General features: G+C 45.8%; 1 protein-coding gene across 5 annotated transcripts in view; it reads left to right on the plus strand.

Moving 5' to 3' along the window:
- OBSL1 (obscurin like cytoskeletal adaptor 1) overlaps positions 1 to 17,156 on the plus strand; it is a 62,471-nt gene that overhangs the window by 19,572 nt on the left and 25,743 nt on the right. For 4 of the 5 annotated variants that reach the window (XM_081883849.1, XM_081883851.1, XM_081883850.1 and 1 more), the window contains 6 exons: positions 720 to 992; positions 4,363 to 4,635; positions 8,685 to 8,957; positions 9,846 to 10,118; positions 10,370 to 10,645; positions 13,058 to 13,333. In XM_081883849.1, coding sequence (XP_081739975.1) covers positions 720 to 992; positions 4,363 to 4,635; positions 8,685 to 8,957; positions 9,846 to 10,118; positions 10,370 to 10,645; positions 13,058 to 13,333 — 1,644 coding nt within the window. The remainder of the gene's footprint in view (positions 1 to 719; positions 993 to 4,362; positions 4,636 to 8,684; positions 8,958 to 9,845; positions 10,119 to 10,369; positions 10,646 to 13,057; positions 13,334 to 17,156) is intronic. The other variant, XM_081883852.1, reaches the window with a different exon arrangement.

Below are 17,156 nucleotides of genomic sequence, written 5' to 3' on the forward strand. Positions count from 1 at the left end.
CATAGCCATATTTGAGTTGGCTAAGTTGAGTTAAATGATACCAAAAGAGGATTCAGTCCTCTTTATTTGTCATTAGCGATTGTGTCTGAGCATGTAGTTGAGAACTTCTTATTTATCTCTCTCCTTTGTAAGCATTGGTTATTTCTTCTGAACCTCTCTTCTCTGTGGCTGTTCCATGACACTTTCCTGCCCTGTACTGAATTTTGTTGAAGGTCTTTGCTGAATAGCTTTAATGCAAGCAATTCAGCCACTTCAGATTCAGAACTCTTGAGTGAATATATCTTATCATCTAGGGAGACTTTGCTTTGTTAATTATCAGTTCTCTTCAGTGCCCAAAAACTTGGTGGCTTTTGATACAGCAGACAAACATGGCTTCTCCTTCAAAACACTTTGTTAACAATTTCTCAGTTTTAAAGGCAATCTAGATTATATGTCCAGTGTAAATTACAGAGTTGGCAAAGGGTTTGATGAGAACACCTGGGAACTGTAGCTCTGAGAGGTAAACTACAGTTCCCATTATTCTTTTGAGGAAGCCGTGTGTCTTAAATGGATGGTGTGTACACAGCATTGGTGTCCAACAATATCTGAAGGGCCCAGAGTCCCCCAGCCCTATGTTATATGGTTCTGTTCTACTTCCCAATATTTCAGTGTGGTGTTGGTGGAGGGGGCATATTTCTTTCTACTGATCCCCATCTATAGAATGTCTCTTCTTGCCACAGAACCTCCTGTGAGGGTTCTTCGCTCCAATGCTGAGGAGGCCCATACCTACAAGGTTGCAGAGCATGTGGTGCTGGCCTGTGAGCTGTCCCGCCCTGATGCTCCCGTGTGCTGGTACAAGGATGGGGAAGAGGTGGAAGAAAGTGATTGCCTCCTGCTGGAGAGCGAAGGACCCCACCGACGGCTGGTCATACCTTCAGTGCAGATGAAGGACGCCGGGGAGTTTGTGTGTGATGCAGGCAGTGATTCTGTTTTCTTCAACATCACTGTTACTGGTAAGAGAACTAATCAATTTATCTTCATAGAGAGACGTCCCCTCCCAAACCCATGTCTTTTACTCTTCTCTGTGCTGCAGTCCATGGTGCTTCAAAGGCCTTATTGGTGAACTTTGGTAAGAACCAACAGGGAGAGGAGCATAACTGCCATGCTGCATAAATTGTACTGGTCCATCTTGTTTTGTGCTGTATTTATGAACAGTAATCAGACAGATGCCTGAAGGAAGTTCATGTTCACTGTTGATGTATCTGGCGGTTAGAGGTCTACTGACTCCGAATAAACACAGGAGTTGCACTTTGGGCTGTTCTGAGTAGTAAGCCACTCTATCCTCATTTGTTATCTAATCCTTTGACAAAACTTTATGTTGGTTGTCATCACAACATCCTGTGTCAGTCAGTATCATAAGCTGATTATACCTTGTGCAAAGAGGTTCTTTCCTTTGTTTGTCTGAAACCTCCCGCTTCTTATCCATTTCAGTGGATTAGTTTACAGTATACATCTTGAGTGGGAGTGAATAATATTTTCCTATTCACTCTTTTTCATGCCGTTAGTGAATTCTGTTCAGAAGACATTGGTCTTTCTTCTTTTTAAGCTAAAAAAATAAATAAAATCAAACTACTTCATTTACAAGAAAGATACTTGATCTCCTGAATTCTTTTAGTTGCCTTTTTCTGCCATCATTTGCTCTGCTACTTCCAGAGGAGTAGCTGTGTTAGTCTGCTGCAGCAAAAACAACAAAGAATCTTGTGACACCTTAAAAACTAAAAAGTTATGGCACAAGTGTTTGTGAGCTACAGTCCACTTCATCAGATTCATGAAGTGTAATCCTCAGGTGTAGATGTATGTATGTAGATACGTAGAGACGCGCGCACACACAGAGATTGTAAGAGGGGGATTTATAAGCAGTGAGGTCAGAGACAGATGAAATGCAAAAAGTACAGATAATGACAATTAGAGCTGAAATATATGCAAAATAAGCACAGTGACCCTTTACAAAGCAGTGATAGGTGATAATCAGGTTGACAGTGCTGAGTTAATTAACATCTGAAGTGGGAAGGGAAACAATTGAATAGAATTGATGGCCTTGATGAATTGTAATTCAGCATTTTCAGTCTGGAGCCTCTCTTTGTAATTCATTCCTTCAAGTATGGCAGTATTAAGATCATGCCAAATGTCAAGGGCAAATGGAGCTAAGCTTGGAGCTTTGAATTCAGACTGAGTCAGTTTGAGAAAAAGGTCAGACCTATAGGCTTTATGGGGAGCTCTGAAGATCCTAGGAGCTGCCTTCCAATAACCTAAGTGAGGAGCAGTGTCTGTTGTGAATTTCCACTTATGTTCAACCTTTAAATTTGCAAATATTTATAAATTCCAGTAAGCTTCCAGTGACCTCCTTAGAAAGGAAACAGAGCTTCAGCCAGTCCTCAGTCACTGCACCCCTGAACCCTCTCAATCCAGGCATGCATAACTGTTGTTATAAATGTGGGTTCATCACAGGTTAATATAAGGAAGTTGTGTTATTTGCTACTTTATTTTCAGGCACTTTCTCAAAAATTCCTAGCACGGCATCTGCCTTCCAAAAAACAAAAATGTGGCAGCATGCTGAGATGACATTTTCAGTAAGCTTTCCCTCTCTCTTTCGCATGCACTCTGCCCCCACACTTATGCTTCCCATGACACATTGGTTTCTCCCGCCCCCTTCACTTTGCTATCTGGTTCCGGATCCACTGCTTTTCACTTTGGTTAGAAAAAAAGACAACCTGCCAAGCATCCTCCCCCAACCAGTGGTGTAGTGGTCTGAGGTTGGGGGGGGGGGTGGAGTGCTGATGGTGGATGGATTGGAAGAAGTTCACTCTGCTTGTCATGTGATACTTTGAGTTCCAAGCACCCATTGAAGCAGGCAGACGGTCACAGGTCAGCACTTTACTGTTCAGGGGCTATCTGGCTATGAAGCAGGCAGTAGCTGACCAGTGAGACACAATGATTTCTCCCATTGGTGAAGACAACCCATAGTGTTTATACCTAATACCAATCGGGTTGAGTTTATAACTTGTAATTGCTGCCTCCCATGTTGTGTTTGCTGCGTTTGCAGCACCAAAGTGACCTCCTCAGGGCGCAAGCCTACGCAGTCTGTATGGAGGTCCTGGGCTGCCCAGATGACAAGACCACCACTCTCAGACTCACTGGTGTGATCCAAAGCAAAGCAATACATTTGGCACCAGCTTGGCTGCAGGAGTTGCCGGAAGGAGGCATACAAGACGCCATCCAACCACCTTAGGGACTCCTGTCCGGATTTGTATAGGGTTTACTCCTTAGCCTTTTCTTCTCCCAAAGATGTCCTGCAAGGCAGCAGGTACAGATTATTCCTCAGGATTTACTCCTGAAACCTTTCTGAATGAGTATAGCTGTGAGGCAGTGGAGGTTTAGGATCAGAGTTTTCCTTCTCCTAGATGCGCTACCTTCCCAGGTTGTTGACCACACTATATTTCTGCAAGGGACACATGTGGTGCTGTGGTCTAAACCACAGAGCCTAGGGCTTGCTGATCGGAAGGTCGGTGGTTCAAATCCCCGCGACGGTGTGAGCTCCTGTTCCTCGGTCCCTGCTCCTGCCATCCTAGCAGTTCGAAAGCATGTCAAAGTGCAAGTAGATAAATAGGTACTGCTCTGGCAGGAAGGTAAACGGTGTTTCCGTGTGCTGCTCTGGTTCTCCAGAAGCGGCTTAGTCATGCTGGCCGCATGACCCGGAAGCTGTATGCTGGCTCCCTCGGCCAATAATGCGAGATGAGTGTCGCAACCCCAGAATCGTTTGCGACTGGACCTAATGGTCAAGGGTCCCTTTGCCTTTACTATTTCTGCAGCAGGGTTCCTGCAGGGTCTCCAGTCTCCTAGAGCCACCCAATCAGCATGAAGGGGGGGGGGCTTTTTAGTCACTTTGTGATCCAACGTGAAACATTTAGGAACACTGAAAACACAAGGTGCTTCAGTTTCAGGAGAATGGCGTGCTGTTACCCTGAAAGAAGATACTGAAGCACTCCAAATCATTTCCCATGTATGTATGCAGAAAATAGTAAATCTAACTAAAATGAAGACCTGCATTGATCATTGCAATGTATATTTAATTATTATTATTGTATAATTATAAGATTATTGTCTAGTCTTAGAAAGTTGCATACCCCTAGCAGGGGCATAGCTGTGAGGGTATGTGGCTGTGACACATAACTGTGAAGGGACCTTGCACTTCTGATTTTGCTACTACACTACTGCCCCCAACAGTCTCCAAATCTGCTTCTAATTCCTGAAACTTCTCTCTCTCTCTCTCTCTCTCTCTCTCTCTCTCTCTCTCTCTCTCTCTCTCTCTCATGCACCCTGTAGAGCCACCTGTGCAGATTCTGCACTCCAACGCAGATGCGTCCCATTCTTACCAGGCCTCCGAACGTGTGGTACTGTCCTGTGTGCTGTCCTGCTCCAGTGCCCCTGTCCGCTGGTACAAGGATGGGGAGGAAGTGGAAGAGGGAGAGCGCTTGCTGCTGGAGAACGAAGGGCCCCTCCGACGCCTTGTCCTTGCCTCAGCCCAGGTGCAAGATTCAGGCGAGTTTGTGTGCGACACTGGGACTGACTCTGCCTTCTTTGTGGTTACAGTTGCAGGTTAGTAAATGTACAGTGGTGCCTTCCTTAGGACTCTTCCTCTGACCACTCTGATACATGGCATATATTTCCTCATAGTCCCACTTTGAAGCCCATTGCTAAACTTCTGTTAGAGTAGACAATACTGAGCTGGATTAGGGGTGGGAAACTGGATTTAGACGACAGGCCAGATTCTGCTGTGCAGTCACCTGATGTCAGCATGCCATCAGGTGAAATAGTTCACTTTGCACACTAGCTTGAATTCACTGTTGGAGCTAATCCCTGCAGGCTGGCATTTGGCACTGAATTTAAATTCATCACCAGCAAATGTAAGCTCCAGTTGCAGCAGGGACTGACTCTGCTTGAGAATTTAGAAGGCACTGAAGGGAAGCCCCACTTGCACTGGAACAACTGGGAGCTGGCTTTAAGGCTCCCAATTGTCCCTTAGTAGCCTCAGCTTTACCTGCGGATGTCAGCTGTGGGAGGGAGGGTGTGGCTGGGGAAAAATAAGGACTCCTGCCAGGCCTAATTTGGCTGGCAGGCTGAAGGTTCCCCAAGCTGAGCTAGACCTACAAGTTGCGTGACCTGGTATAAGATAGCTTCCTATGCTCCAAGGGCATGGGCACCTGAGCTCAAATTCCAGGCATCAGATTTGCATTTAGCTTCTATAATCTGTATTGCACTTCACTGTGGAACCATATGGCAGAGATAATACCAGTTTGAGCTTTTCCTGTGCTACGTCCTGAAAAAAACTCTAAGGAAGTTGCCTTATATTAAGCCAGACAACCTGTCCATCTCGCTCAGTGTTGCCTACACTGATTGGCAGCAGCTGTCCAGGGTTTGACACATTTTTTCTCAAGCCCTACCTGGACACACTGGCAAATGAACCTAGAATGTGAAGCATATGCTCCACAACAGAGCTATATGGGTTCAGTGGTTAGAGCAGAAGCTGGTGAATGAAGCCAGCTAGAGCTGCACCCAGTGGGTGCTTTTGAAAGTGGAAGTTGATAGGCCTGGATTCAGATTTCTATTAATTGATTTATGTATTGGAAAGGGTGGGGAGGAGACAGAAGTCAACTCTTGTCCCCCCATGGGCTACCCCTGAGCCTTAGAGGCAAGCAGAGATATTTAAATGATATTTACTAAGAAGTTTAAATGAAAGTACAATATGTAATTGAATATGTATTGAAAGAGGAATAGATGTTCATGGGAAAATGAAATTAAGAAACACTGAAAATAACGAAAAGCAATACAGTTTGTATATATTGTCTTTCCTATCATATCTGAGTGGGCTCAGAGAGGGTTACAAGATACCCAGAGAAATGAACAGAAATGTCTCTCCTAGATTCCAAGCCAACACTTGGTTTTGCTGCACAACACGGATCCTGTGCCATGCTGCACATTTGCATCATATGTGAGTGTCTGGCTTTAGTTAGCTTTTCCCAAAGCCAAACCACGGTGCTGAGCCCTATGAGCCCTACTGCAGCTTCTGTGCTTAAGCTAAGCCCTTCCCAACTCTAGAGCCAGGGGCTGCAGTAGCTGTGGAGATCCTGTCATGGCTCTGTAGGCCAAAGGTATGTGTCTGTGGGCTTGCTTCTCATGCTTAAGCCCTGGATCTTTGTGGAGGTGTGTCTTGGCCTTAGGGCAGGGCAGGGCAAGCTTTTTCCAGCCTAAGGGCCACACTCTTTTCTAAGCAACGTACAGGGGGCCACATGCCAGTGGTGGGCAGAAGGAAAAGTGGGCAGAGCAGCAAATACAAAATTCACCTTTGTGCAGTAGGCTGATTTCTGCACACATTCAAAGGACCCTCTTTGTCCTCCATCCAGAGAAGCAAGAGGCATTATCAGAATTCTCAAGGCTGCAGTCCCACCCAGGCAAAAACACTTGAGAAGGATGCAGAGCAGCACCAGTGAAGGGTGTGGTAGCGTGGGAAGAGGCTGTGTAGCAGGGGAGAACCCTGGAAGGCAGATAGAGAGACCAGAGAGTGACATTTGGCTTTTGGGCTTGAGGTTGGGAACCTCACCCCTGGCTTAGAGGATGGCCGCAGCAAGCCACTCTCCAGCTTTGACTGCATCATGACCCAATGGGTGGAGTTTTCTCACTATCTTACAAAGACCATTCCCCTCCCCCCCCCCGCCATGCTCCTGCAGTCTTGTGTGAGAGAAAGAAGTTATCATTGCAGCTTTGTGGATCCAGTGGGGAGCCATGCAACTAAAAGTGCTGTCATCTGGCACAATGTGGGAGGTGGGAAGGGAGCATATGGCAGACCAGCCTTTATCTTCTCTTTTCGCCCTACATCCTGGCTCCAGAGGCTGAGGGCTTGTAGCTCTGCACTGCTCTCCCTTATCAGCATTTGCTGGCATCATGAAAGCAACATGGCCTTCACACCCTTGTGATTTCTGCAGGTTTGGATAGAGGCAGGGTTTCCCCCCATCCCCACCCAACAAACCAAGATTTTGCTCCATCCCTCCTGACTCATCACAGACCCTCACACTCCTATCCTCTTCCTCTGCTGTTTTGCTGCCCAGCAAACCTGCCCACTAGCTGCCTACTAGAGCAGTGGTTGTCACACTTGAAAATTTTGCCCGTCTGTATTTATTCAAGATACTGGTCCAGATTCAACTAAATTGTTGTGTTAGCAGAAGCCAGTGGAAGAGCTCCCATTACTGCAATAGGATTATCCTCCATCAACGCCCCCCCCCCCGTGCTCCCCCACTCCTTCCTCATGTGTTCCCTCCCTCCCCAGATCCACTCAGCAGGGTCAGGAGATCCCCTAGAACAGCATGAGAGGGGAAGAGAAGGGAGATAGTTCCACCCAGCAGGCGGAAATGCTTCCACTGACAGTAGTGTTTACCCAGCAACTTTATGGACCCCTGTGGGAATCCATCCTCCTCCAAATCTGTTGGATGAGGCTAGCCATGCACTGGAAACATTAACAGGGCTACAGTGGCCCACTGATTGATGATGTCCTTCTCTCTCCCGCCCACCTAATGCTCTCTGCAATTTTTCACAGTTTCCAACATTATTATATACGCACTTACACCCACATATATTTTATATAATGAATATATGCAGTAAACAACCAATAGCTATAATAAACAATAAAAGCAAAATCTAAAATAATGATCAAAGCAAATTCTTTCCCAATGGACGATCAAGTCAGAGAAGAGAATTACGGCTCACCTAAAAGTTACTATCGCTGGTTGTAAATTGAATTACCTTCTGCATACCCCTCTGAATATCAATTCTTCATTCAATACCGATTCAATTACATATTGTGCTTTCATTTTAACTTCTCAGTAAAGTTAATTTAAACTTCTTCGGTTGTCTGTCAGATTCACGGGCACTCCAATAAGCTCCTCATCAGGGAACTGGAGTTCAGCTCTGGATCTTTTCCAAGGCACAATTCAGAGAAAAGTCTTGGTTCAACATTACAAATTGCTGTAACTTGAGACACATCCCACTCAACTGCACCTCTGGTATAAGTTGAGCCTGTTGAAACAGGGGAAGAGAAAAAGACAAGAGTAACATACAGAGTTCACTTCCGGCTCCCTGTTTGAAAGCCACTATTTGAGAAGCAGAACTATGATGGAGGAAGTTGCTTGCCCACAAATGAGTCCACAGCAATATCCTGTTTGTCTGCCATTGATTGCCATACAAATGGTTATACTCAGTTGAAAATGGGAAGTGCCAATTAAAGTGCCAGGGGGCTGGGACCCCTTGGAAGGCTTTCTGTTTCACCTGTGATCATAATCAGGGCTCTGTTTTGAACTCTAGGAAGCAGGAAAACAACGTGCCTCTGAGCATGTGCAAAGTGTCTCCCCGCACCCACATCTCTGAACAATTACCAGGCCCTTTCATTTGGCATTGCAGGTCAGAGGATATGACATTTAGTTATTCTTGAGCCACCTCTCCTTTCAGAAACTGAGCCCTTTCTATAAATTAAAGGGGCAACTGAGAGAGGATATTTTGTTCCATAGCACAGATTCCCTGTAGGTCAATTTGTGATCATGTGTCCTCCTTCCTGTGGCCACAAAGATGCTCCACCCATTCACAATGTCTCTCTTCAGCTCCCAAGGTGCACATCGCTCCAGTGTCAGAGGCCCAGTGTCTCCAGACAATCCTGACTGGGATGCCTCTCCTCCTGGAGTGTGAAGTCTCTGCCTCTGATGCTACTGTCCAGTGGTTCAAGGATGGAAATCCTGTGGACCATGACATCTTCACGGTGCAATCAGAGGGCTGCATTCGGAGGCTGTTGGTTCATTCAGCCTGCCCTCTGGATTCTGGGACGTATACATGTGACACAGCTGATGACTCAGTGGACTTCACTGTGATGGTGGATGGTGAGTTGAGTCAAAGAAATGTCAAAGGAGTGCACGAGGCAAGCCCTAAACCAGTAGTCTCCAGCTTTTCCAAATCTGAGATGCATTTTTAACTCATATGGACCCATTTATCCCTCCCCCCCCCTCATTTTACCATCTAGTTATATGGTGGTGCAACATACCTTATGTTAGGTCATGCCCTCTTTTAGGGTCCCAACCCACCAGTTGAAGATCAAAAATGCTATTAGACCTAAAGTGCTGTTCCTGGCTGAAAAAACTCAGGAGCTAGTGACAACTTCTCAGAACAGCTGCCCAGTCTCTCTCTTCATTGCCCTTTTAGGACCTGAACCAAGTTTATCTACTTGAGGCCACCCATATCTCTGCCTTTCTTCATGCTCTCGTTATTTCATTGTCATTTTTGTGTAATTTATAGGTGCCATACCTAACTGATTGTTAATAACCTCAGCAGCACCAGTCTCCTCTAAAACGGCAGGCATGCTGCAAACACCAAGATCCCTGCTTCCCCCCTGTACCTCATCCAAGAGGCCCCTTTCACTATCTCCTGCTCCAGTGAAATGCACAGCACTGAGCCTCCTGTTCCATTGCTCCCCCAACAACTCACATAAGAAATGATGCCCTCACTCTCTATTCTATGCTTTTATGACATTTCTATGCTATGGTGGTATTATGATGGAGATCCAGTGTGGTGTAGTGGCTAAGATCTGGTACAACGAGGTTCAAATTTCCAATCAACCATGATTCTCCCTGGGTGATCTTGGGCCAATCACCATCTCTCAGCCTAACCAACCTCACAAGGTTGATATGAGGATAAGATGGAGGGGAGGGACCACCTTGGAGAAAAGATGGGATATGACTGCAATAATAAATATATAAATTTCTCCCCTGCAGAGCCGCCTGTCCGAGTTCTGCACTCCAATGCAGACGCAGCCCATGCCTATCGGGTCTCAGAGCGTGTAGTGCTGGATTGTGAGCTGTCCTGCTCTGATGCCATTGTGTGCTGGTATAAGGACGGAGAGGAGGTGGAAGAAAAGGATGGATTCCTGTTGGAGAGCGAAGGGCCTCATCGCCGTCTGGTTATTATTGCGGCCCAGGTTCAGGACACAGGGGAGTTTGCATGTGGCACTGGGGGCGACACTGTCTTCTTCAATGTCACTGTCACAGGTAAGCAAGTCTCCAGGGTTCAGTCCCAGGGATCTTGTGCCCAAATTCACCCTTCCTTTTTGACTTGGGTATGGATTTCTGTCTCTTGCTACTAACCATGATGTTCGTTCTTCGCTAATTAGAGGAAGCCATATTTGAGATTTCTGGTTCCTATCCTTTCTGTTCTATCTCAGAGCTTCCTAGAATGAAGTGGCTCTAAGTCATATCACACAGGGGATGAAGACTCATATATTCCTGCATTTATCTTGTAGAGCCACCTGTGCAGATTTTGCACCCAGTGGAGCGTTCACTAGAGAAGCATATACAGGCATTTGAGTGCTTGGAGCTGAGCTGCGAGGTGTCCATTCCCAATGCCCCTGTGCGCTGGTTCAAGGACGGCCTGGAAGTGGATGAGACAAACAACTTGTTGCTTCAAATGGAAGGTGCTGAGCGTCGCCTAGTTGTCCTGCAGGCAAGTGCTGAAGATGCTGGTGAATACATCTGCGAGACCAAGGATGAGTCTGTCTCCTTTGATGTCAGAGTTTCAGGTGAGCACTTTGATCTTGAACCTGCAGTTCTGAAAAGAAGTAGGAGAAAAAGCATCCAAAGCCCTAACCCAGTTTCAACTTTAAACCAGCGCAGAAATTTAATTCTAAGCACACCAGTCCCAACACAGCCCAGACTGAGTTACAACTGGCTAATCTGTAAATGAAGCCTTTCCTGTCCAGGGATGGGGAACCTGTGGCCTCTGACATTAGCCATGCTAGTGGAGTCGCAACAGCAGATGAAAGGTCATTTGTTATTCGCCCTGGTCTAGTCCCAGCCATAAATCTGGGTTTATATATTAGTGTATAGATTTGGGCACAGAATTAATATTAAAGCACTCACAATGTATATTATATCCATAAAATCTCTGGAAACAGAATTAATGCCAGGGACAAATGGAATAGTACAAGAGACACAGAGGTGCCATTACGCTGTGTCTCTTTATACCCTTTCTTATAAGGTGATCCAAAGAAAGTTTCATTGTGCTGTGGGTCTTCCATCCCCATCAGACAATGTCTGGCCTTCACAAACATATATGCCCTTTTAAATTTTAGCAGGGGCTCGTCCCTCTTCAGTACAGTGCAATTGGAACTTATTATTGGAAGTACCTACACTGATGCAGGTGGCGCTGTGGGTTAAACCACAGAACCTAGGGCTTGCCGATTGGAAGGTCAGCCGTTCGAATCCCCGCGACAGGGTGAGCTCCCATTGCTCGGTCCCTGCTCCTGCCAACCTAGCAGTTCGAAAGCACATCAAAGTGCAAGTAGATAAATAGGTACTGCTCCGGCGGGAAGGTAAACGGTGTTTCTGTGTGCTGCTCTGGTTCACCAGAAGCGGCTTAGTCATGCTGGCCACATGACCCAGAAGCTGTACGCTGGCTCCCTCGGCCAATAAAGGGAGATGAGCACCGCAACCCCAGAGTCGTCCGTGACTGGACCTAATGGTTAGGGGTCCCTTTACCTTTACATTGACGCCCAGAAATGTTCAGCAAGCGTTATGCTAACTAAATCTACACCAGCAGATTATTACAGTATTCTCTAATGAGAACATAAGAGGCCTGCTGGATCAGACCAAAGGCCCTTTTAGTCTGGCATCCTGTCCTCGCAGTGGCCAACCAGATGCTTGTGGGGAGCCCCACAAATCAGGCATGTGTGCAACAGAACTCTCCCTGCTTGGGATTCCCAGTGACTGGGATTCAGAGACATCCCGTGTCTCTCACTGGAGGTAGTACACAGCCATCGTGACAAATAGCCTTATCCTAAACCCCTCTTAAAGCTGCCCAAGTTGGTGGCCATTACAGTACTACATTTTCTGGCAGTGAATTGCATAGTTTAATTACGTGAAGAGGTATTTAGTTTTGACTGTCCTCCTGAATCTTCCAATGTTCAGCTTCCCTGGGTCACACTAGGTTCTAGTAGGAGAAGGAGAAAAACTTCTTTCTGTCCGCTTTTTCCACGCCATGCGTAATTGTATGTACTTCTGTCATGTCCCCCTTTCTCACCATTTTTTCGAACTATAAAGCCCTAGACACTGTACCTTTTACTTTATAGATAAACTTATTGTGCTCTTGCAGGCAAACCCTGAGAGAGCTCAAATAATCAATACAAAGGAGGGATTGTCATTCTGTGCATGCATGTTATGTGTTCGCCGTGAGATCCCATCTCTTAGGGATTGGCCTCCATAGTGCTAGTGGTGGTTTGGGAATCCCCACTGGCCAAAATTCACAGGGTCAGTAAAATAATAACTCTTATTTAGACCAACATTTGTTTACAATGCATTGTATGAGCTTTTGCTGGCCAAAGCTTTGGCTTTGCGTACTGTAGAAATGCCAGAGCTTTGCTAAATGTGTTTCTAAGGAAGCAGTAAATAAATAGGCCATCTACCTAAATAGGGAATCTCCCTTGTCGTTTGGGGATCCAACAATGCTATTTGCATGAGTGCATCCTTCTATGGCTGCACTTCAAACAGCTCTCAGACATTTATTCTGACCAGTATATAAATTTGGCAAAACCTGTAGAAGGAGTTGAATTCTGCACAGAGGACTCCAGCTACAAATGTTTGGGCATAAGCTGCCAGCATGGCGCTGCAGCAAAAAGGCCTAATACCACCCCCAGGTGTATTTGTGGGAACCACTCTTAACCGTACAGACACCCTCCAGCATTGCTTTGAGTTCTAGCAGCCCTTTTAAAAGTATGGCTTTAAAATAATTCCTGGAGAGGGAAGTTGGAGAACTGTTGGAATGACCTATGTTTGGAGAAGTCAGGCCAAACTGTATGTGATACTCAGTTACGCATAGGGTTTCCTCAGTGTTTCTCCCACATGCCCCTCCAGTGAAAAATTTGTGGGTGTGGCCCAGCAACAGCAGTGTTGCCTGTGGCCGCTTCATATCTGGGCTGCCTGCCCTCTCCTTCCAGAGCCCCCTGTGAAGATCGTGCAGCCCCGCAGGACTCCCTCTGTCCTGAAGGCCTCAACGGGGGAGACAGTGACCCTGACCTGTGTGCTCTCTCATGGGAATGCGCCAGTCCGCTGGGTTAAGGACGGTGTCACGCTTGAGGCTAACAGCGGCCTCATCCTGGAGGAAGAGGGTGCCCGGCGGTGTCTGGTCATCCCTGCAGCTGGCCCAGAGCATTCTGGGAAGTACACCTGCAACGCTGTTGATGATACCATGGCCTTCGCCGTCCAGGTGTCTGGTGAGTGCAGTGCTCAGGGACCCTGGTAGCACCAGGGAAGGGAGCTGAGATAAGAGTGTGGGTGGGAGGTAGTTTGGGCAGGGGGGTGTTGGAATTCCAAGCCAATGTTGCTGGGATGGATTTCATGTACTGACCCATTCCAGACCCCAGACACTCTCATTGTGGGCCACGTTCCTTGCACTGCCTTCTGTACAGAGCAAAGTTGTCCTGGAGCTTATTAATGAGGACCGGCTGTACATTCCCCAGAGCCGGTGCTCTGGGCATCAGCATCTCCTAAATCCAGACAGGTTCTAATTTGGTAATGAAAGCAGAGGCATAACAGTATTATTTCCTAAAGAACTGAGCCTGCAATCTCGTCTTGTATGACTTTGGTAGCATTCTTTGCCAGTAGACTCATAACAAACACCCCTGACCATTAAGGTCTACGGGAAGTGTTTGCTCTAAACATTGGCTTTTTGTGATCTTCTGCCCTGGATTTCTGGTTCCTTGGCTTGCCTAGAAGTGCGCTGGCTTTTCTTTGTGTTTTCTGCATTCTTGTACCGCTTGATGCTGTCATTCCCGCTAGTATGTTTGCACATCATTCATTGTCCAGAGAGAGCTTGTGCATGTTGTTCTGAGCATGAGTTCGTAAGCACTTCACGTACTACAAATGCAGCCCTATCATTAGTAGCAGATTTTGGGTTATTGCTAATCACCAGTTATTTGTTACATGCAAGATCAAAACGAACAAACCAAAACCCATGCAGCCAGCTATACAGTAAATAATAATACAGTACATTTAAAAAGCCAGGGCAAATAAGAAGAACATCTTAACCTGGAGCCAAAATATAAAATACAATGTAGGAGTTTCAAAGCTGGAGCACCACCAGCAAAAAGGCTCCTCTTCTTCAGGGATATGGGTTCCCCCCCCTTCCGTTAGTATGGGGAGCACCATTTGCATTTCCTACACCTGGCACAAAAGTGACTTGTGCTGCCCTTTTCTTTCTCTGAGGCTCCAGAGATGTCCACAACCGGAGACATGCATGTTATGTGTGGTGAGGTGAGGATTTAGGCTTGGGAGACTTGGGGTTTGAAGTTGGCTTCACACTCAAGGCCGACGACCCAAAACCACAAATGTCAGGTTCATGGAGTTCTGTGCACAGAAACAATGTGTTCCATCTCATACATATTGATTTGAAAATACTCTTCCTCATGCACACAAGATCCCCTCTTGCTCCATCATCACCATCAGCTTATTTAAAGCATGTGCAGAGCAGCGGTGAGATCACTTCGATGAATGGAAGGAAATTATTTTTCCTTGATATGCTTGCTTGCCAAAATAAATGCCCTAGAACTCAATTTTTAAAATGGACAACCCATAAAAATGTAGCTGAACTGAATAAAAATGCTCTCTGGTTCCCTGGAACATTGTAGATAGGAGGGTTCTAATATGGCCCACATACCAAGGTTTCTCCTACCCAGTCCAAAAAACTGCTGTGTTGGGTTGGGAGGGGATTTGAAGCCCTGCTTCTTCCTGATACCAGTTCAGATCTATTGCTGTTCCATTTCTTTTGCTTTAACTGTCTGGTTTTAAGGATTGCCACAGTATTTTACCAACAGAGGTTGTATGCCTATAGGAGAGGAATGGCAGGCTGAAACCAACAGGTGAAATTTTTCTTGTTATGTAGCTGCAGTGATAAGAAATGGTCATTGCAAAGGTAGCAATCCTGTCTAGGTTGCTTTATTGAGCTACTCTTTACATGCAGTTATCTTTTGGTGTGAAACTTGTTCTCTGATTGTGATGCACTCTCTTAGTCTTAGTTATGTGAAAGGTTAAAACTGCAGGGGAAGAGGTTGCTATGTGCTGTAGATACATTTCAGCCACAGAGAAGAAGCTGAAGAAGACTTTTGGTCTTGTCCAACCCCTAAGGCTCGATTACTCTGAAATTTTATTAGATAGGTAACAGCTGCTTAGTAGGAGTGTATGATGTTTTTGTGGGGTGGGGGTGGGGTGTCTTTATGATTTACCAGTGAAGTAGAGGTTCATAATGTGAAGGAGATGAACAGTATTCGTTCTGCACTTCCTTGAGATTGAAAACTGGATCCCATGCCCTTGCTGCTTTGCTTAGAGAAGGGTATTCTTAATAGGACTGTTGCCAGCTTTGATGAAAATGAAAACTTTTTGATGAAAATGAAAACTTTTTATGAGTGCATCTGGCATGATTAAGGTGGGTTAATGCAAGGCAATAATGAATAGCATGGATTCAGAGATCATTTTCTCCTCAGATAGAACCCCCTAGCTTCTTGGTGCCAAAAATGTTTTCCACCCCACATCACACCAATAAGCAACAGTAGCTTGCAAACAGGAAGCTCAACAGGAAGTACCTAATTAAATGGTACTTCTGGTCACAGGAGTATAGAGGGGCAGTTGTCGTTTTTTTGGCACAAGAGTTTCTCTGTTCTCTCCTGCCAATCATGAAGAAAGTGCCTTTCCCTTATTATTGGTTTGTCACAGCCAGTTCTCCAAGCTGGACTTTATAGTTACAGTATTGGGGATGGCAGGGGAATGCAAATTCCACATAGGAAAATGAAGAATTGAGGATAGCTGCAACACATTTTTTGACACCCAGTATTTTTTGAGCAGAAATCCAGGGAAATGCTTAGCCACAGGAATGCCACCATAGAGGCTGGAGTAGTTAACAGTGGTCTTAGCAGAGGGCCCCCACAAAAGAGGGCACAGATTTGCATGTGATGATGATGATGATGATTTTATTATTTGTATCCTGCCCATCTGACTGTGTTGCCCCAGTCACTCTAAGCAGCTTCCAAGAAATAAAAGCATAATAAAACACCAAACATAAAAAACTTCCCTATATAGGGCTGCCTTCAGATGTCTTCTAAAAGTTGTATAGTTATTTATCTCCTTGACATCTGATGGGAGGGAGTTCCACAGGGTGACTATGAGCCTGCTCAGTCTGTTGTTCAGGTGTTCACTGTTGATGGGCAACGTCAAGACCTCCGCCCAACCCTCCTACTGCTTGCCCTTCTCAGGGTTCAGTTTTTTAAAACATTACTTGGATTGGAACACCCTTCAGACAAAGAACTCCTTCAAAAAGAGGAATGCTGTCTGCAAAGCAAGACACATGGCCATTCCATAAAGTATGCATTGGCACCCCTAACACTTTGATGAGAACTGATTAAAAGTGAGCCGGGCTGCGTACACATTACTGGTTAAAATGCAGCAAGGTCTCGTCCCTGCTGCATTTCAAATCATATTTGCATGTTGTCATACACATCATTACAGCTGGATGTGTTTCCAGGTTGCCTGCTGTCTGTCCATGCCAGTGGGCAGAGAGGGGGCGTGGAAGTCTTAAGATGACTTAAGTTTTCAAATTGTATTGAAGCTCGTTTGGGGGAAAACACATCAAAACTCAGTATTTCTCAAGAAGCTGCAGGATAGATGTGGATTGTGGCTAATGTCATGTGTACACAGCTTCCCAAACCAGTGGTAGGTGTGCTCTGGATGCAGAGTCAATGGGAGTGTGTACACAACCCTGTGTGCTGATGAGAACAAAAGGAGTCTTGAGTGGGGGGAAATGTCTGCTGTGCTTTGTAGTTTTGGCCTCTAGGTGGCACTGCATTTGTGGCAGTGGCGTGCAATCTTGGCAGTGGATTTGTTTTCAGTAGAATCAGCATGTAAGTGATTATCAGACAATTTCTCAGAACTCATATCCAAATGACGGGACGGAGGCCAGGAGACAGGATGTTCTTCGACTTTTTTTGATGGGGGGAGAGAGTAAGTAAAGAAGCAAGCAAGCAGCCCCAAAGGAAAACTCAGTCAATT

Source organism: Podarcis melisellensis (assembly GCF_964234715.1).
Source record: "Podarcis melisellensis genome assembly, chromosome: 1".
Lineage (NCBI taxonomy): Eukaryota > Metazoa > Chordata > Lepidosauria > Squamata > Lacertidae > Podarcis > Podarcis melisellensis.